At 50.5% G+C, this 19,431-nt stretch overlaps 6 protein-coding genes across 6 annotated transcripts; 5 read left to right on the forward strand and 1 right to left on the reverse strand.

The window, feature by feature from the left end:
- Nucleotides 1-1,294: 1,294 nt before the first annotated feature.
- Nucleotides 1,295-2,365, forward strand: AO090020000293 (uncharacterized protein; the record flags this gene model as incomplete). Its single annotated transcript, XM_001824583.3, has 4 exons — nt 1,295-1,620; nt 1,675-1,731; nt 1,788-1,949; nt 2,008-2,365. 4 exons carry the CDS (start codon nt 1,295-1,297, stop codon nt 2,363-2,365), a joined length of 903 nt encoding a protein of 300 aa, XP_001824635.3.
- Nucleotides 2,366-3,375: 1,010 nt separating this feature from the next.
- AO090020000292 (GFA family protein) lies at nt 3,376-3,976 on the forward strand (the record flags this gene model as incomplete). Its single annotated transcript, XM_023238066.1, has 2 exons — nt 3,376-3,675; nt 3,944-3,976. The coding sequence occupies 2 exons, from the start codon at nt 3,376-3,378 to the stop codon at nt 3,974-3,976; spliced, it is 333 nt and encodes a 110-aa protein (XP_023092784.1).
- Nucleotides 3,977-6,034: 2,058 nt separating this feature from the next.
- Nucleotides 6,035-7,669, forward strand: aspE (septin; the record flags this gene model as incomplete). Its single annotated transcript, XM_001824581.1, has 2 exons — nt 6,035-6,528; nt 6,586-7,669. 2 exons carry the CDS (start codon nt 6,035-6,037, stop codon nt 7,667-7,669), a joined length of 1,578 nt encoding a protein of 525 aa, XP_001824633.1.
- Nucleotides 7,670-9,580: 1,911 nt separating this feature from the next.
- anxc4 (annexin ANXC4) lies at nt 9,581-12,106 on the forward strand (the record flags this gene model as incomplete). Its single annotated transcript, XM_001824580.3, has 2 exons — nt 9,581-11,728; nt 11,795-12,106. The coding sequence occupies 2 exons, from the start codon at nt 9,581-9,583 to the stop codon at nt 12,104-12,106; spliced, it is 2,460 nt and encodes an 819-aa protein (XP_001824632.1).
- Nucleotides 12,107-14,082: 1,976 nt separating this feature from the next.
- gta1 (glutaminase GtaA) lies at nt 14,083-16,579 on the forward strand (the record flags this gene model as incomplete). Its single annotated transcript, XM_001824579.3, has 8 exons — nt 14,083-14,318; nt 14,394-14,689; nt 14,748-15,190; nt 15,245-15,828; nt 15,880-16,082; nt 16,129-16,272; nt 16,328-16,463; nt 16,510-16,579. The coding sequence occupies 8 exons, from the start codon at nt 14,083-14,085 to the stop codon at nt 16,577-16,579; spliced, it is 2,112 nt and encodes a 703-aa protein (XP_001824631.3).
- Nucleotides 16,580-16,874: 295 nt separating this feature from the next.
- cps1 (Gly-Xaa carboxypeptidase) lies at nt 16,875-18,810 on the reverse strand (the record flags this gene model as incomplete). The annotated part of the gene is made up of 3 exons (XM_023238067.1): nt 16,875-16,936; nt 17,006-18,351; nt 18,464-18,810. 3 exons carry the CDS (start codon nt 18,808-18,810, stop codon nt 16,875-16,877), a joined length of 1,755 nt encoding a protein of 584 aa, XP_023092783.1.
- Between the last annotated feature and the right edge of the window lie 621 nt (nt 18,811-19,431).

Raw genomic sequence — 19,431 nt, forward strand, 5'->3', positions numbered from 1 at the left:
CCACTTGGACCTCACCCCATTGCCATGTTCGAAGTTAACATTTTCACTCCGGCGCAGTTTGGGGCGTTCATTCCCTGGCTTATCATTAATCGGGGACCGTTGAGTGCGCTGCTTCACCCGAATACAGATGAGGAGGAAGAAGAGCGCAATCATACACAGCGGGCGACGTGGCTGGGGGATAAGATCCCATTGGATTTGAGGGTTTTCAAGTTGATGAAACAGGCAGAGAAGAAGAATAAGCAGAACGGAAGTGCTTTATGATGCTTGTTAGATGGGTTAGTTGGGGGTTCGGTATCTGGGAGGAATTCTAGGGGAGGGGACTTTTTATCTGTTGCTTGACTTTGGAGGGATGAGGTGTATTGTTAACAGGACTTTGGACTTTGGACTTTGTGTATATAGGGTATGGGCATGAATTGTATTGTCAGCGTTTGCGCAGTTGACATGGCCGGTGGGATGCTGTTCTAGGTAGAGTATCTATCGGATATTATACCTGATGTCAGTAGGCATACTTTGAAATAGGCGGGTGATCACTGCAGGGATGGCAGAATTCCCGATGATATCACGGGATGCCTAACGTGACCTGTCGGTCACAAGCCACGTTCGACCTCGGATCTTATTCATTGGGCGTGTTTATGTTGTCTAGTGCAGAAATAACTTTGGCTAGTCGCAGAGGGCTGAGATAGTCCCCGAGAATCAGACTGCAGTGAGATGAAGATCCTGATCAAAAGATAAGGTCCGATCCGACCAGCTCTGAGCCGTGCGTGGTCCCAGAGCACAAAGGCATTGGCTCTGGTACCTATCAGTTAGCCGATTTATGAGAATCAATCGGATGCGATGACCCGGGATGCTGGAGGTAATCGGATGGTCAGCTGCGGTCTGCATTCTGCATTACTTTCCCGCATCAGTTCCTATGACGGGTTATTGGACCCTGTCTCCCGTGATCAAGTCTGAGGGGAGGTTCAAAGCTTTTTAAACTCGGGAGACACGATGCTGCTGAAGGAAAGAGCGATGCGTAGGAAAGACGGCCTGGGAATGTTTGATTAGTCCAAGACACGCTCACCATAGCGATCAACTTGAACCTTATAACCCTGGGGTCAAGATGTGGACTCCAACTCTCTCGTGGATTTACTCTCTCCAAATACATGTACTGAGTGCAATACCTCGTCCCGTAGAGGCAACATTCCATGTCTCGCTACGAGATGTGACTGCAACAACAGTACCGAGTTATGTATTGGAATATGGTGAGTCACGCAATATCTTTTACAGAAAATATTCTAATAACTCGTTAGCACCGATGGTCTGGTTACATAGTGAGGAAGCATATATGCCCTCTGACATCGGGGAGCAGCTTGTACACACCACGCCGATGGTGAATTGGAAACCTATCGACAAGGCCCCGTCGGCGACGACTCTTGATAACCTTGACCAGTTTAATAACCTTGGCAACACGAGCGTTTATTTGACTTCAAAGGAAGGAATCGATGCTGACCCTCAGCCTTCATGGTTTGGAGGGGTTAAACCTGACCAAGACGGTCGAACGCAGGACGCAATCTCTTCAACCATCATTCTTCGTGACCACGGGGACGGGACCCTGGACGCTTTTTATTTCTACTTCTATGCGTGAGTGATATTCGCCTACAGTGGTAATTCTCCCCACGCTTACCATATTTGTAGTTTTAACCAGGGAAACACAGTTTTAGCAATGGAGTTCGGGGACCATATCGGAGACTGGTCAGTGACAAGGTCAAGAAACAAATCGACTTCAGAAACTGATGTGGTCTCGACAGGGAGCATAATATGATACGGTTCTCGGAGGGTGTCCCACAAGCAATCTGGTACAGCCAGCATGCCTCGGGGCAGGCGTTTACGTATGGAGCAACGGAGAAAATCGGCAAGCGTCCGATTGCATATTCAGGGAACGGTACCCATGCTAATTATGCCATTTCTGGGTATGTACTTCCAAGCGTTTTCTGGCCATAGATAATGCGAGGCTGAGGCTTGACTCAGGAAACATGATCACACTATTCCCGGCTTCAACCTCCCTGATGGGCTGATTGTGGACCATACTGATTCTGGTACATTGTGGGACCCGATCCTGAGTGCCTATGTTTATAGCTATGATGCTTCTAAGGAAACATTCCAGGCCTATGACTCTGGGTACCCAGTCAACTGGTTGAATTTCAACGGCCAGTGGGGAGACGATGCGCTGCCGGGAGGGCCGGAACTGTTTGGACAGAAAAAGTACGTTGCGGGGCCGAATGGACCGAAATTCAAGAAACTGGTGAGGGACAAAGTGTGCCCGAGTAGCCCATGTGTCGTTCTTCCTTTCCGAATCTGGGAGAATCAGACGTTGGAAGAGCATTGACAACAAACGGAGTCAGGTTAGTTGGACGGATCGACTGCCTTTACAACGGTCATTGTGCATAAGCTGCTTGTGGGGACTTAATCTCGGGGATTGTGCCCCTGAATGGATGTGTTGAACATGTTATATAGCGTTCGCTCTTTTCATTTGCAGAAGTCAAACAGACCAATTTAAATTGTGTCAGATATGATGGGGATCGACACGACAATCTGCGATCGCAATTAAATGCCGGCCACACAATGAGCCATCGTTACGGAGTGTTTCTCAGTTAATTAAGAATCACTACCTATTGATTAGCGCTGCAACTAAGATTCGAAGGCTCTAGCCCTTCCGGGCCTAGTGACATGTCAGGTAGGTTCTGCCTACAGTCGCCTCAGGCGTCTTTTGGACTGTAATTGGAGTACGGAGTATCATGTGGGAGGAGAGCCTCTTTCCTTTTTGATTGAATCGCAATTTGATACATCAACAGCTTTATCATATGAGCAGTCAATGAAGGAGTTGATAAATCCTCGCTTCACTTGAAACCGTTACATTTGATTTCAATGATCATGAGTATCTCTTGCCCCCCATATGAATGTGGATATCCATTCATATCTACTCCGTACCGAGAAACGTGTAGATCGAAGACATGGGTTCCTTCGTTGGTCGGCCTGAATACCGAGGGGTTCATCCTTACAAGTGACAGCACCCAATTAAAGATTTGGGAATTATGTTTAGTCAACGTCGACTATGCTGTCAACTTATCGCCTGACCGGTAGCTTCGTCATCATGTCTATCAGAAATAGATCAACGATAACGAGGAACCAATGCAGCCAGCCATGCCTCATGCACCTGAGGGGTCCCGAATAAGCCTCGTCAGCAAGAGATCGTTATTTAACGGACGTCTTGGCTGTAGCCCTGTTGAAATTGAACAAGCTGATAGCCTTTATTTATCGCCGAGAGCCCCATCTGTTGCCTTGTTGACTTCATCTTACCTGAGTTAGGCTATTGCAACCTGAGACAAAGAGTCAGCCATGGAAACGTACAACGCCAACTGTCACTGTGGCGCCGTTCGATTTTCCTTCTCCCTAGCACCGTTGAAGACCATCAAAATCAACCGATGCAATTGCTCCATCTGCACGAAGAATAGCTATCTCCTGGTGTATCCTCTTCGAAAGGATGTAGTCTTCCGTCGCGGAGAGGACCAGCTCGCGGAGTACCGATTCGGGAACAGAACAAAACCGCACAAGTTCTGCCCTAACTGCGGGACATCTGTGTTGATAGACTTTAAGGAGTCCCAGTTTGAAAAGGAAAGAGAAATGATGGCAATCAATGTAGGTTGTTGTTTCAGATCCCCGCTTTGCCTTATTTGGTAAGCTTCGGTTGTCGGTGAGTGTATAGTTCTAATGGGCTCCGAGATCCACATGATTCAAGGCATTGAAGATGTGCTGGACGAGTTAGACTATCGGGCCGTGGACGGGAAGAATAGACTTGGACCTCCGTATTCCGTCTGAGTGCATGTTCGACGGTCAACATGACCGTTGGTATTGGTATCCATGGTTCATTGGCAGGTATTAAGTTCTGAGGGTTGAAACCTTGTAGGGAAATTGCATCACGAGGAGGAGGAGACTCTAAAGTGTAATTGGTAGCTTGGCCTACGAGTGAGTCGTAAGTTTGGAACAGCTCACAATGCGGGTTCATGGGAAAAAGCTCCGAACTGGAGCCAATTAAACGTGGTTTGCCAGTTAATCTCGGTTCTTACGGTATCGATACCTCCTGTACTGATACCAGGTTCTAGGTCTCGATCCAAAAAGGGAGGTGGGCACGATGTCCATGTTGGTTGGACCGGTTATACAGGTCCATGGATTTGGATCGATTGAATTGTGGAAAAATGGAGCATTTCTGATTAATCAACAGCAGGGCGGGCGGAAATGCATGGCATCTGCAGCACGCTCATGTCTAATGAGTTGAGGGGATGTCACATACCCACGTGTGGACATTGATCATCAATTGATCCCAAAAAAAAGGTGCGCTTTAGTCTGAAAAGACGGCTGAGTTATGGACCTTACGTAATTCCGTATCGTACCATACTTATATACGGTATTGATATTTCCATGGATCAGAGGTACTGCCTATCGTTTGTTTACTTCAGATACTCGGGTAGTATACCAACAACAAGAAATCCCACTGATGAGGTAAGTTGAACGAGGATCGCCTATGGCGTCAATTACCTGGTCCGCCCCAACAGTGTTTGCCTCCAGGATTCTCAAGTATAGCTATCATCCCAGATCCAGCAACAACACCCCCCTTTTCAATCGCAAAGCTCTTCTGGACTCTGGAGGGTCCTGTACTTCTCAGTAACTTTACTGTAATCGCAAAACCGGCTAGTGTCCCCCGACGACCAGAGCTAAACGGCAAGCACTTCATCCATTCAGAAGCATTGCTCGGCGCCCAACCTAACCTAAAAAGCACTTAGAGCAGTGGGGGAATTCTGGAAAGCCTGCGGCTTTACTTTTGCGTTGCCCCTGAATCGCTTCTCCGCTGTACTGAAAAAAAAGTCCCCGTCCACGAGGGAAAGAGAAAAAAGAAGGAAAAAAAAAAAAGAAAAGAAACAAACAAAGAGTTCCAGCATCGGTGAGCTCTGACGTTCCGACGAGCTGAACAATCACCAGGCAGCCTGGACCTGAGTTCGTGTGTGCTCTCAGAGCGAAGCAAAAGTCTTAGATATTGGCAGATCGGATAGAGGAAAAGCATTGTCCTTCTAATATCCGTTCTCAGGCCGATCATTATCAGTCGTCCAACGCTCTCTCATTTCGCTTCGTCCCTTCCACTATTTCTCTTCAATCTCAATTTCTTTTCCCCTTTTCTTTCCGTTTCATGTTAATGCGCCGCTTGAGTCGGATGCTGTGAGCAGGCTTCTTCACAACATTCTTTTGGTTTCTTTCCTTCGAGCTAAGATCGAAGTACAGAAAATGAATTAAAAAAGAAAAAAAGAAAAAACGGAACAGCTGTGGTTCGTTTGAGCTATAGCTTCACCCCTAACAGTCGCTTCGATAGCGTATATTTCGTCCTCTAGCAGAGACATCAGGCTTGCCTCAACAGACACTTGCTGGGCTTGTGAATGTTGATCAATCGTGAATTGTCAATTCCAATCTGACGTATTCGGACATATTTGTTTTTGAGTTTGCCGCTGAATCGTTCCCGATTGTTTGCGCCCTGACCCGAGTTCAAAGAACTCCATCACGGTCAATCGAAAGACTCTATTGCGAAAAAAAGCTGGTGCAACAGAGCACCAAGACACATACAAATATTTAGCTATTTTGATTTGAGTGCGGCTCGCGACAGCTGAGGATCTGTAAGTGCTTACCGTTTAGCTTGTTGATCGTATTTTTAGGAGCAGGACTAAAAGAGGGCCTGTTCGTATGCAATTGGATGACCCTTGACAATCCCATGAGCCTTCGAGAACATTGACTGACTGTGTACTTTGCCGGGGAAGTTGCTAGGTAACGGAGTCAACCAGATCCATTCTCGTCACGATAGTACATCGAGTGAATCTTGGGCAAAAGGGAATTTCTCTTATCTGAAACAAGCCATTCACAGTTACCCCACTTTTGCGCCAAAGTACCTCCGAAACCCCATCCGTGTTACCAGCAATCGGGTGATTGGAAAGAGCCACCCGAAAAATAAGACCCAATGGCTACTGCAACTTCTGGACTCCGTTCCCCGGGACACCATGATCCCTCCGACATTGAGAACGGTAGCACCAACAAAGATCAACGCAGGAATTCCTCTTTAGGTTTCCTCCGTCGTCCGAAGTCCATCGAACCACTCGCAAGCAAGAGCAAGAAGAATTCCAAATCCCAAGCAATCGAAGAGGAATTACGTCGACAGGGAGCAATGTTGAAGCAACCTCCTCGCCTGCCCGACCTATCTCCCGCCCCAATCCTGGAGAGTTTTGGAGGTGAAGAGCGAGGGCACGCCAATAACACTACCGCTCCTTCGAATAGCACCCCTTCACCCCAACTACAGCAACCTCCCTCTCGCAACTCGATGAGTACCGACTACGACCCTTACGCACGCACAGAAAGCATGACACACCGCGGGCGTTATAGCTATGCGAGCAGTGCTGTGAGTACCGTCAACAACCCGCGTAGGCTGCGTCGGCGCAAGGACCCTACTCCGTACAAGTAAGGCCCTTTCTACTCATTGCCTTCACCTCAGACCCGCATTAACTGTTCGCACAGCGTCCTTGTCATTGGCGCCCGCAATTCGGGAAAAACCGAGTTTCTGAATTTTTTGAAAAGTTCTCTGGCCATGCCAGCTCACAAGCATCCCTCTCGCCCCGCCGAGGAAATGGAATACCAACATCGACATGAACCTGCCAACCAGGGCTACACCTCTGAATACCTCGAAACGGAAATCGATGGGGAACGCGTCGGGCTAACCCTGTGGGACTCTCAGGGGTTTGAGAGAAATATTGTCGACATCCAGTTGCGTGGCGTGACCGGCTTTCTGGAAAGTAAATTTGAAGAGACCCTGAGCGAAGAGATGAAAGTCGTTCGTTCGCCCGGAGTGCGTGACACCCATATTCACTGCACATTCCTGCTCCTCGACCCTGTGCGCTTGGATGAGAACATCGCGGCTGCAAAAAGAGCTGCGCAAGGGACCCCCAAGGCTTCCGACTCGCCAGTCATTGGTGTTCTAGATGAGAACCTCGATATTCAGGTGCTGCGAACCGTGTTGGGCAAGACCACCGTGGTCCCAGTCATCAGCAAGGCCGACACGATTACTACAGCACATATGTCGTATCTGCGAAAGGCGGTTTGGGACAGCTTAAAGAAGGCCAACATTGACCCTCTCGAGATCCTCACCCTGGAGGACCAGGAGGAAGAATACACGTCTTCGGAGAGTGCTGATGAGGAAGAAGAAGATACACCTGACAACGCCGGGGACGGCCAGAAAGAGCCCGGCTCACCATCCACCAAGAGCCAAGGGTCTGGAACGCAAGCTCCCCCTCAGATTCTGCCCTTCTCCATCTTGTCCCCTGATCCCCACTCATTGGAGGCCGGTGATGAGCCCGTCGGTCGCAGATTCCCCTGGGGATTTGCGGATCCTTATGATGCTGAGCACTGCGATTTCGTCCGGCTCAAGGAGTCCGTCTTTAGCGACTGGCGTACCGAACTACGCGAGGCCAGTCGGGTAGTCTGGTATGAGCGATGGAGGACAAGCCGCTTGAATTGGAAAACTCCCGTCCCCAGTGCTGGGCCCTCGAAGAAGATGTATGCTGGGAGGCTGGGCCCCCTCGACCAGGGGCCTCGAGTACGATAGTGGCCCTCTCACTCTGCTGGATGCTGTTCGCGAATCAAGTATCACTTGATGATGTCTATTCCCATACGGGTACCAGCCCCCTACTTACCGAATGTACGCGATCTCTGGATCAGCTCTATCTCAACCGCCAGTTTGATATTCTGGTTGGTCCGAGATAAACCAGCCCCTTGTGTACTTCATGGTACTATTCTACTCTTTTTATTCCTTTTTTTTTTTTTTTTTTTTTTTTTTTTTTTTTTGTTTTCTTATTTCCATTCTCCCTATCATTCTTGTACGTGGGACAAACGGAGCTCCACAAGGAACACCTTTAGGCAAGCGAGATAGCCGACGTGAAGATGCCCTTTCTTGTCTGAAGGAATCCGGGGCAAAAGGATACAGCGACGCATGCTTGTATCTTCTCTTCCGGGTCCCCCATCTACTCCATCATATGTCTTTGGTACAGTTTCTACTGGTTCCGTTTGCCTTGAAAGCATAATTGACAGAAGCGGGTTGAATTGTGTTCCTGATATCCCTATTATGTGATGCTCTGTTGACACTCCTTATACCATTTATGTTCTTACTGATATTACCCCTTGATGTTTCGACGTCTTTGATTCTGAGCCCCCGACCGTGACCCATAGTTTTGTTTCTTTTCTCGACGTATTCCCCGTTGATCATTTCCTTATCCTGGTTACTCGAACCCCAATTTTGCCCGTTCTTACTTTCAGGACCTGTATTTTTTTTTGACGTTCATTGGTTCCTTTGTTAACGCTTGCAGCCATCATTTGCTCTGCGGAGAAGGATGGTTTTGCGAATGGGATCATTTGTACCTTAAAAGACTTTTGATTCTCCCCTTATGCGCATGTCGCGACCTTGCTTGATACCAACCAGATTGCCATTTGTCGGCTTGAGTGTGTTACTTCATTCTCGGACCTAGTAGTTACCCTGGGAGCCACCGGAGATACCCACGATGTAGGTAGCCGTGAGGTAACCATCCGTGAGGGAGATGTCGTAGCACTGTTGCCTATGGGGAAGATCACGTAGAAATAGGGGGCTACGCAACGTGGTACCGCTGAATGTGCCCGTACGATCCAAACATATACGGACACATACTACCACTTGGTGTAGGAGTACTCGTAAATACTAAATAGTTGGAGGAGGTCGTATGGGATGCACTGCAGAATGGATCCACACTGTCAGCGGCAGCTCCGAGGACCAATGACGGGCGGGGAAAGAGCGGCAACTCCGGCAGGGAGTCACAAGTGCGAGTGATTGGAAGTGGGGAAGAAACAACTGTCGCTGTCATTCGTGAGATTTGACCGCCCGACCTGTGGGCTTGGCTCCAATTCCCGTCAGCTTCATAGGATGCAGTAGCTCTGGTGCGGCTCCAAGGGGCGGTAAGCCTTGATTCGTTCCTCTTCAGTACGAGGACTCGAAAAGCTCGTCTGTCCATGATCCAATGACCACGAGGGACATCTTTGCTTTTTCTTGTCTTTTTCCCTCGTTCCCGTCGCGTTTGAGGAGGCGTCGCGCCATGAGACCATTCGATTGCTATTTCACCTGAAATGGGATGCAACCTCCGATGATCCCTACTGAACTAGCTCTGATTATGTCCAGCCTCGGCCACAACAAACTAAATTCAAAGATAGTGGAGTGTGCCTGGTGACTGGCGCTTCGATCGCGCTCTTCTCATTTCCTTATTGTTTTCCCTACCATTGCCCACGCATTATCCCGCCCGCGCTAATCCATCTCCCCTGTGTTATTCTGTTCTCGCGGGTCTGAATTTATTACTGTCGCTCTGATATCGTGCCTGACCCTGCCGGTCGTAAAACACTAATTAATTTAAGCTTGAAATCGCGCGGGGTGTTGGAATCGTCCTGATCTTTGGGTTGGTCCCTTGCCGCGATCGCTGGTTCCAGTCACTCGTCATCCATGTCTCTCCAGGCCGACGACCCACGGTCGCGTGGCCGTTCCAAATCTCGACAGCGCTCCAGTTCGCACGCTTCTGCCCGGGGAAATACATATCTGTCTTCCGAACCCGCAGACGAATACCTGCGAGCGAGATCAAGGAGCCGTGGTTACCGGACCAGCGCCGGCCATCTTCCCTCTGGCCCGGATTTGGGCCACTATACTTATCCACGCGACAACACTGATCCTTCACGGTCCCCTAACCTTCGGCCGGTGCGCTACGATGCTCCCCCGGATGATGTCTACTCGGAGTCGGACGACGAGGGACTGGCCTATGGGGATTTTCCTGGTGGACTCGAGCGCGACTACTACGGGTACATGGCTACTCCTCGGACCTCGTCGTCTCAAGTCAACGGTGCAATGATGTCTGGCGCGCTGAATGGAGACCGGCGCGCCGGAAAGGAACCCACCTCGGGACGCTCCAGCGAGGAAGCGCTTGGCGGCCATCCTAGCTACGCCAAACCGGGCGCGTGGAAGTATGCGACGCCCGGTCAATACCTTCATGCGCAACCGGACTGGGCGACGATTCCCGAGTGTGAGCGCCCAGGGTTCGTACCACCGTCATCGCAAGCCGGCGAACAGTACATGCCGGGTGCGTTTCCGCAGCCGGCGACAACCACAGCGCCGGCGTTTCCAATGCCTCAGTACGCGAATCTGGAAGCCCAGTCGAACCCTTATCCATCATGGGGCGGTCGTCCCGTCTCAATGTCTGGCCCCCATGCGTACACTCCCACGGCCAGTACTCCAACCCATAAACGCTCTGTATCAAGCGACACCAATGCGAAGACCCCGTACGCCAACCCGCCTGCTTTCCAGTACGCGCAGATTGACCCGAAAGTTCAATATACCTCCAAGAGCGCATCGAAGCAGCCTGTCTCATATACCGCAGCACCTCAATACACGAAACCGGGAGAAGCAGACAGGGGTCAACCATCGCAGCACTCAAACATCAAATACTCCGCAAACCCGCAGTTCTCCAAGATTCCCACCAGCCGTCCGGAGAGCGGACAACAGTATGTTGAAATCGTGCCCGGAGACCGGACGGGCACTCGTCCGAAGAGTCACTCCCTCTCCTCGGGCAACAATCTGTCGGTTGCAGGCCCCGATCCTGGCCTCCGACCGGTTAGTCCGATGCTGGAGCCATACAAGGGGACGTACCAGAGTATCTCCCCTATGCCCTCTCCGATCGTCATTCCTTCTAGACGGGATGAAGATGTGTCGGACCTCGAGCCCCTGGATGGCGGCTCTGACTCGAGCGGGCTAAGAAAGCATCGGAGGAAGAAATCAAAGGATGAGAGGGAACTGAAGGAGCCGAAAAGTGATCGTTCCAAGCGCGAGAGGAGCCGTGTCCGACAGGAGCGACCTGGTTCGCAAGAACAAGCCGTCATGCTGATCGAACCTAGCACACCACGCAAGAAGGTGTCTTTCTATGACCCTGAACCCGATGCCATGGCCATGCAGGATGCCCTATCGCATACCCGCAGCATCGATAGCAAGACGCTCATCCGTGTGCTGCCCCATTTGACCAGCGAGGAGATCTTGGACCTCCGGGCGGAGTACAAGAAGCATGTGAAGCTGCACGGCAAAAGCGTCAATCTTGCCAAGCACATTCGTCTGAAGCTGGGCAATAGTACCTTTGGCAAGGTGTGCTATGCAACTGCGTTGGGCCGGTGGGAATCCGAGGCGTTCTGGGCCAACTGTTACTACCAGTCAAGTACGTCCCGACGCGAGCTGCTTATTGAATCGCTGTTTGGCCGGAGCAACAGTGAGATCCGTGCGATCAAAGAATGCTTCCGCGACTCACGGTACCTTGATAGTCTGGAGAAATGCATGAAGGCCGAACTGAAGGCCGACAAATTCCGAACAGCTGTATTAATGGCCCTAGAGGCAAACCGGCAGAGTGAACGGGAGCCCCTCGATGACGAGTTGATCGAACGGGATGTCAACGAGCTGCACAAGGCGTTGGTGTCGCGGCATGGAGGTGAAACCGCGATGATTTATATCATTGTTCGCCGGAGCGACTCCCACCTGCGGGAGGTTCTCCGCTTGTATGAGCGGATCTATGGCCGGAATTTCGCCCGTGCTATGATTTCCAAGTCGCAGAATCTTGTGGTATGTTTTAGGCGTGATATAATTAATTTTTTGAAACAGGATTTTTGATTAACTAGATGGAAACAGGGTGAAACTCTGGCGCATATACTCAACGGAGTGATCAACCGACCCATGCGCGACGCTCTTCTTCTCCATCAGGCCCTGCGGGAATCGCGGACGGGCAAGGAGCGATCGGAATTGTTGATTTCGCGGCTGGTCCGATTGCATTGGGAGCCGCGCCATCTGGAGCAGGTGAAAAGCGAATTCCGTCGGAGATACGGAGAGCGACTGGAAGAGGCAATCGCCGAGGAGGTGTTGACGAGCAGCAGCGGCGATGACTGGGGGGAGTTTTGCATTGGATTGGCGCGCAGTTCCAAGGCGCTGTCGAAAAAGGGATAAAGAGGAGTCTGGTCACGACTTGACGAGTTTATGGATTTTGTGCTCATGATTCGATGACAAGTTTTTGGTTATGGTTACGCATGTGTATAGAACGTAGGGTTAAGCTGCCAGGAAGGTGAAAAAAGAATTTAAAAAAAAAGGAAAAAAACCGGGAAAAGAGAAAGGGGGAAAAGAAGAAAACAGGATGGATTGCGGGAAATGTGACATTAGTTGTGTTATCAGGAGAATTTAATGACCCTCTAATAATAGTATGGATGTTACATGTTGATGGAAGTTTTTTGTTGCCCGAGGCCCATGGAAATCTGCAGTTCGCCATTTTTGTCCGCGGGATGTTTATATACAGCCGAATTTGAAATTGACGACCAGGCAGCCAGGATAAGAATATAGTATCTACTTGCGGAGTACTCTGTATTTATAAACTTCCTGATCGGCAAAATGTCGAATGGTCCCCTTACAGAACCCACCGATAATAACCCCACGAGATGCCCAAAGCGCAGTGACCTCACTAGAATTATTCTTCGGTGACTGGGTTGACTAAGAATCAAGCGGTCAGCCAGTACGACTACTACCGTAGTCAAAGAAAGAATTTCATAGATCCATGTTGATACTCGCGAGCGTAGTATATACTATGTACTAAGATGTGTATGTCTCTGACGAGGAGCCACTCGCGGGAAGTCAAACTGGGACTCAAACGTTGGTTCCTGCGGCAGACATGATGGATCAGGTGGGGTGGAACCAGTGATGCTTGTGTCCTTCTTCTCCTCCATTAACATTTAGTGTATGAGTTTGATTGGGAACACTAAATCTGCAGGGAAAAGGAGGTCACGGTCACACTGCAGCCTCGAGAGACTCCTTGCCACCTGATACTATCACAATTGTCGGTCACACGGGACTGGCTACTACTACTTCGTAGGCACCGTAGTATACCCCAGTCTCTTTAGGATGGCAATACCTTGTTGTATAGATGTTGTAGTCATGTAGGATTCCCTGGAGATTCCCTGATCGGACGGCAAGAGTGACCCCACTTCCAAGTATTGACTCCATCTCAGCTCGATGTATCACTTTCCTGTTTAGGGCACGGGAGCATCACTGACGGCTCTCTGCCTCAGGCCATGATTGTTTCTTTTGTCAATTCGACTTCTCCAAATCGAGCTGCAGATCTGTCGACCCCATCCCAGTTGATGCAGTAGCTCGGCTACCGGAAGAGATTTATTCTTAGTCCCTTGTTGGGATTGGGATTCACCCTCGCTTCTGTTTCTCACCGTATTTATATCGCGCAATGAGATTGATCCGGATATAAAATGTCTGTGATGCACTCTTTCTCACGCACCGAGGTAATCAATATCATATGCTTTCCCCTCATATCACTGCCGAAAAGACTAACTCGGTCTACCCCATAGTCACCAGCCACTAGCGCTTCTTGGGCCTCTCCTTGTTTGCTCAGGTGGATCTAAAGCCAAGACTATCATGGTTTAGTGTCGGGTTGTCTTCATTAGATCGTCTGCAGCCCCAGAGTGTATCGGCTTAGGACTGGTCGAGCCCGACGCGGCTAAGGATAAGGTACATACTCCCACTCTATCGACCCTTGCTTGTTAATCTCCGATCTTGTCTCCTGTCCAATTGTCGGGCTTCTCCTGGAATTCCAGGTTTCTTTCACCTGTCGGGCAGCCGGATCGAGGCCGCATGAATTGCTCCCCCACAGAGACTGACAGGTCAGGCGATATTGGGGGAGTCACAATCATGCGCGCCCCCATTCCGCATTCCGTTTCTCGACCCTCATGCAGCGTGCTAAACTTCCATAGTCCCTCCTGAATTGTCTGCCCTGCCCTCCGGTATGCGGGCTGGACCAACTATATAAGTGTGCCTAACATTCCTTCAGCATTCTTCAGGCCCACATTCTCGGGGGCACGTTTTTTGGCGGATCTCGATCCTACTCTTTCATTCTTTGAAGAAACCTGGAATTATTACGTGTATAAATGAAGGATGTACCCTGTGTGAATCCCTCAATACGGATCATGATGCATTTCCTCTCGTTCTGTCTGTCGGTGGCCTCCCTGGTGTCTTACGCGGGAGCTGCGTCAACATTCTCCCCTGCGAGGCCACCCGCCCTGCCCTTGGCTGTCAAATCGCCGTACTTGAGCACATGGCTCTCTGCGGGCACAGATGGCGGTAATGGAGGGTACCTGGCCGGCCAATGGCCTACCTTCTGGTTGTGAGTAGTCCCGAGCTGTAGAAATGAAGACATCCATCTTGATGTACATTGGCTAAACCACGTCCCTCGTGGCAGCGGCCAGGTGACCGGCTGGGCGGGTCAGATCCGGGTCGATAATTCGACCTACACATGGATGGGGGCGATCCCTAACACCCCTACGGTGAACCAGACATCCTTCGAGTACACCTCGACGTCGAGCGTGTTCACGATGCGTGTTGGGGATATGGTGGAAATGAAAGTGAAATTCCTGTCCCCTATCACACCAGATGATCTCCGGAGACAGTCGCTTGTGTTTTCCTATCTGGACGTAGATGTCGAATCGATCGACGGCAAAGCGCATGACATACAGGTGTACGCAGACATTTCAGCAGGTAAGCAAGACGACAACCCACCTGGAACAGTGCAAATATCCATCTAACCGGGTCTTAGAATGGGCGTCCGGGGACCGAAACGCCATTGCGCAGTGGGACTATGGTGTCACAGATGATGGCGTTGCCTATCACAAGGTTTACCGCCAAACGCAGCTGCTGTTTTCCGAAAACACTGAGCAGGCCGAATGGGGCGAGTGGTACTGGGCCACAGACGACCAAGATGGTCTGAGCTACCAGTCCGGACCGGATGTTGATGTGCGAGGGGCATTCGCAAAGAACGGAAAGTTGGCGAATTCGGATGATAAAAATTATCGTGCAATCTCGACCAATTGGCCCGTGTTTGCCTTCTCCCGCGATCTTGGCTCGGTGAAGACGTCTGCTGGCACGTTATTCTCCATTGGCCTTGCGCAGGACAGTGCCATACAGTACAGTGGGAAACCTGAAGGGACAACTGTGATGCCTTCACTCTGGAAGAGCTACTTCAGCACTGCGACTGCTGCGGTAAGTGGCCCACTGCTGTTTCGGACCTAGAACATAATCTGACCATCTATGTAGCTTGAGTTCTTCCATCATGATTATGCTGCTGCAGCTGCACTATCGAAGGATCTCGATGACCGGATATCCAAGGATTCCATTGATGCCGCTGGCCAGGACTACCTGACAATCACCTCCCTCACGGTCCGTCAAGTCTTTGCTGCCGTGCAATTGACCGGCACGCCCGAGGACCCCTACATCTTCATGAAGGAGATCTCGTCCAATGGCAACATGAACACTGTGGACGTCATCTTCCCCGCTCACCCGATCTTTTTGTACACCAATCCCGAGCTCCTCAAACTGATTCTGAAGCCAATCTATGAGATTCAAGAGAACGGAAAGTATCCCAACACATACGCCATGCACGATATTGGAACCCACTACCCGAACGCCACGGGCCATCCTAAGGGCGACGACGAGAAAATGCCACTCGAGGAGTGTGGAAACATGGTTATCATGGCCCTTGCCTACGCCCAGAAGGCCAAGGACAACGACTATCTTTCACAGCACTATCCCATCCTCAACAAATGGACAACATACCTCGTCGAGGATTCTATTTACCCGGCGAACCAGATCTCTACGGATGACTTTGCTGGCTCGCTAGCGTAAGTGATATACATACACGACACAGGCGGTGATACTAATAGTATGTACAGAAACCAGACCAACCTGGCATTGAAGGGAATCATTGGAATCCAGGCAATGGCTGTGATCAGCAATACGACAGGACACCCGGACGATGCCTCCAACCACTCCAGCATTGCCAAGGACTACATCGCGAGGTGGCAGACACTAGGCGTAGCTCACGATGCCAATCCTCCGCATACAACGCTGTCGTACGGAGCGAACGAGACTCATGGTCAGTTAGCCGCTCCGGGTGCACTTATAATACTGACTTTCTCCAGGGCTTCTGTACAATCTGTATGCGGATCGTGAATTGGGCTTGAACTTGGTTCCTCAGTCGGTCTATGACATGCAAAACACCTTCTATCCGACGGTGAAGGAGAAGTATGGAGTGCCGCTCGATACTCGACACGTGTACACTAAGGGTAAGCTCGATATGTTCTTTCTAATGTTTGACATTGAATATTGACTTGTCCCCAGCGGATTGGGAGCTTTTCACAGCTGCGGTTGCGTCGGAGAGTGTCCGAGACATGTTCCACCAGGCGCTCGCGACGTGGATCAACGAGACACCGACCAACCGTGCCTTTACGGATCTCTATGATACCCAAACTGGAAAGTAAGTGTTTGCCAAGGGGCTGCTTGGGCCTTGCTGACCAATATAGTTATCCGGCGGGCATTACGTTCATTGCGCGGCCCGTCATGGGTGGTGCCTTTGCGTTGTTAATTCTCTAGAGTCGTTTCATTGTATATTGATTTTATTCGCTTCTGGGCGCGAGTGGAGACACTTGCTTACTTTGTTTCCAATTTTATTATTACCGTGGCTATGGGACCAGATTGACCGTTGTTAATAGCGTACCTCATACATAGCATTTTTATTCTGCAAATAGTGTTGTTGTATTTGGGTCTCCAATAATAATGCGTTCGTAGACGATGCTCCAAAGGAACTATCTGGTCTGCAAGCTGCTTATATCAAGCATATATAAAGATCTACGTATCCAGTCGTGCTTATCCAAGTGGCTCTGGCCATCTACCGCAGATCGTAAGTGGACTCGACCGAGCCATCCCACGCATCAAAAGCGCGAATAAGATCTACAAAGTCAGCAATCATACTCCTCACAACCTTTGATAAAGCAGAGAAAGAGAAGAAAAAGAACATACCATAATACAAAGCCATCGCCTCCAAATGCACATCAACCGCGACCCTCTCATCAACCGTATGAATATTCAACGCCCCCCCAGCCCTTGACGGACTCCACCGATAAATATTCCTCGACAAATTCCAATAAAACCTCGTATCAGTATTCCCCGTCATGATATCCCCACTCACCACCACCGTCTTGCCCTTCAAACTGGGCACGGACTCAAACACCGCTCTAGCGACGCCGGCAAACCGCGTCCAAACCGCATCCTCGCCCGTCCCCGTCGGACTCACCGGCGCCGGCGACAACGCCCCGCTCAACGTCGAGATCGTCAAATGGTTCACCTTCCCTTCCTCCTCCTTCTTGTTCTCCGGGAACGCAGCTAACGTGAGATTAAACTTCTCCACAATGGGCGACACAATCCGCACAGCCCGATCCATGACTTCTTCCGGGGTTTGGTGCAACGCAACCCGGTAGTTCACGATCGCTTCGATATGTTCCGGGAGTGCGTTCGTCTTGACCCCGCCGTGGAAGAGATCGGCTGCTTGCGAGGTCTGCAGGATGTAGCGGAATTGGTCCCCGCGTGACCGGGCCAGTTTCTCGGCTGTGCTGACGTGGTCGCTTGATTGGAGGGCGGAGGCGAGCCAGGGCTCGACGCTGGAGGGCGAGTGGCGGACTTGACATTCGAGTTTCTTTCGCGAGGGGTGACTGGTGTCGAGTCGGGGCGTGAAGAGTTCGGTGTTCTCGAGCGTGTAGATTATTTCGGAGAGAATGCCGATTCCCGTGTGTGGTGGGGGGATCGAGCTGTGGCCTCCTGGCACGGAGAGCGTGAGGACGAGGTCTACGCTGCCTTTTTCGGATACGCCTGGTAGGGCGTAGATTACTCCGTCTTCACTCTCACCTTCACCATCACCAGAAGCAGACGAGAAAGACGAGGAAGAAGATGATGAAAGAGTCTCCAGTCCCATCCCCCCCTCATCAAGCACAAACTCCACCCCATCCCTCCCATAAACCCCCTCCAGATACTCCGCAATCGCCCCCGCCCCCAGAAACCCATGCGACTCCTCATCGAACCCGAACGCCAGCAACACCGTCCGATTCGGGGTCCAGTCCTGGCTCAGCAGATCCTCGACGACGGAGAGTAGGCCGATCAGCACGTTCTTGCAGTCGCTGGCGCCGCGGCCCCAGAGCCAGGTGCCGTCGTAGTAGCCTTCGAATGGGGCGTGGGTCCAGTCGCTGGCGTCGTTGATGGGGACGACGTCTTGGTGGGCGGTGAAGAGGAGGGGTTTTAGGGTGGTGTCTGCCCCGGTGAGGGTGTAGACGAGGCCGAGGCGGTTTATGTGCGACAGGGTTGCTTTTTTGTGGCTTTGGGTATTATGTTAGTTTGTTGGTCTGGTGTGTGTGTAGATGAGGATTTGGGTATGGGTAGGTGGGGGTAGGTTAGTATAGGATAGTTTAAGGTGAAAGAAGGACATACGTAAGAGGAAAAAGCTTCTCCAAAAGCTCCTGAAACTCAACAAAAGGAGCGAATCCCTCATCATACGGATCTTTCATGTAATCCGTCACGGTGGTAGGGACTTGCACAGCCCTAGAGAGACGATTCGCCTGGCGGGCGCGGATGGACTCGTCTTTGACGAATCTGAGCGCTGGAAGGAGACCATCTTCCGGGGGAGAGATCTTGGGTGCTAGTGGGCAGATCTCATTGTCGGACCAGGGACTCGGATTGAAGATTTGCTGAGAGGGTAGGAATGGAATTGGGATGCTGAGGGATGTTACGGTGGGTGATAGTAGACCTACTATCCAAGGGAGGGTTTTGGGGTGCATTTTGGGGGAGGGTAGGCTTATTCCATATATCCTCTTTTAATAGCTATACAGTGGTGTTTTGAGTGAGTATGTGCTAGAGAAGAAAACAGAACAGAATTGAATTTAATGGGACTCTCAGAAATATATCTTATCTTCCACTGTCGCCATTTCCGTCTCTAATTGGCATTGCATCGGTAGTGTTATCGCAATCGATCAATCGACTCCGCATCTTCTCCGCTGGAATCTGCAGAACCTCGGATAAATATCGATTCTCAATGGTGCAATCGCCGATAGAGCGGATTCGCCCGCCCTTAGTCTGGTTTTGTCTTGCCTGTCTGGGAAGGTCGATGCTGGCTTAGACGAGTCTTGACAGAAGCTTGGTTGGAGAGAGGACATTTGGAGGTGGTTTTTCTTTTCCTATCTTTTATCTTTTATCTTGAGGTTGTCGTTCTGTCTGTCTTTGTGGGAGACAACTTTGGAGACCTGATCGGACAAGACTGTGTTTGAGAACAGTGTCTTGGCTTGTTTTATCTGTGAACTATCTTCTTCCTCTTTTTAGGGAGGAGGTCGTGTTCGTGTCAGAGAAATCTGGCTATATTGAGGTTTTATAATGTGTTTCTGGTTTGTAGCAAATTTTCAGGT

This window comes from Aspergillus oryzae, chromosome 6 (genome assembly GCF_000184455.2).
Source record: "Aspergillus oryzae RIB40 DNA, chromosome 6".
NCBI lineage: Eukaryota > Fungi > Ascomycota > Eurotiomycetes > Eurotiales > Aspergillaceae > Aspergillus > Aspergillus oryzae.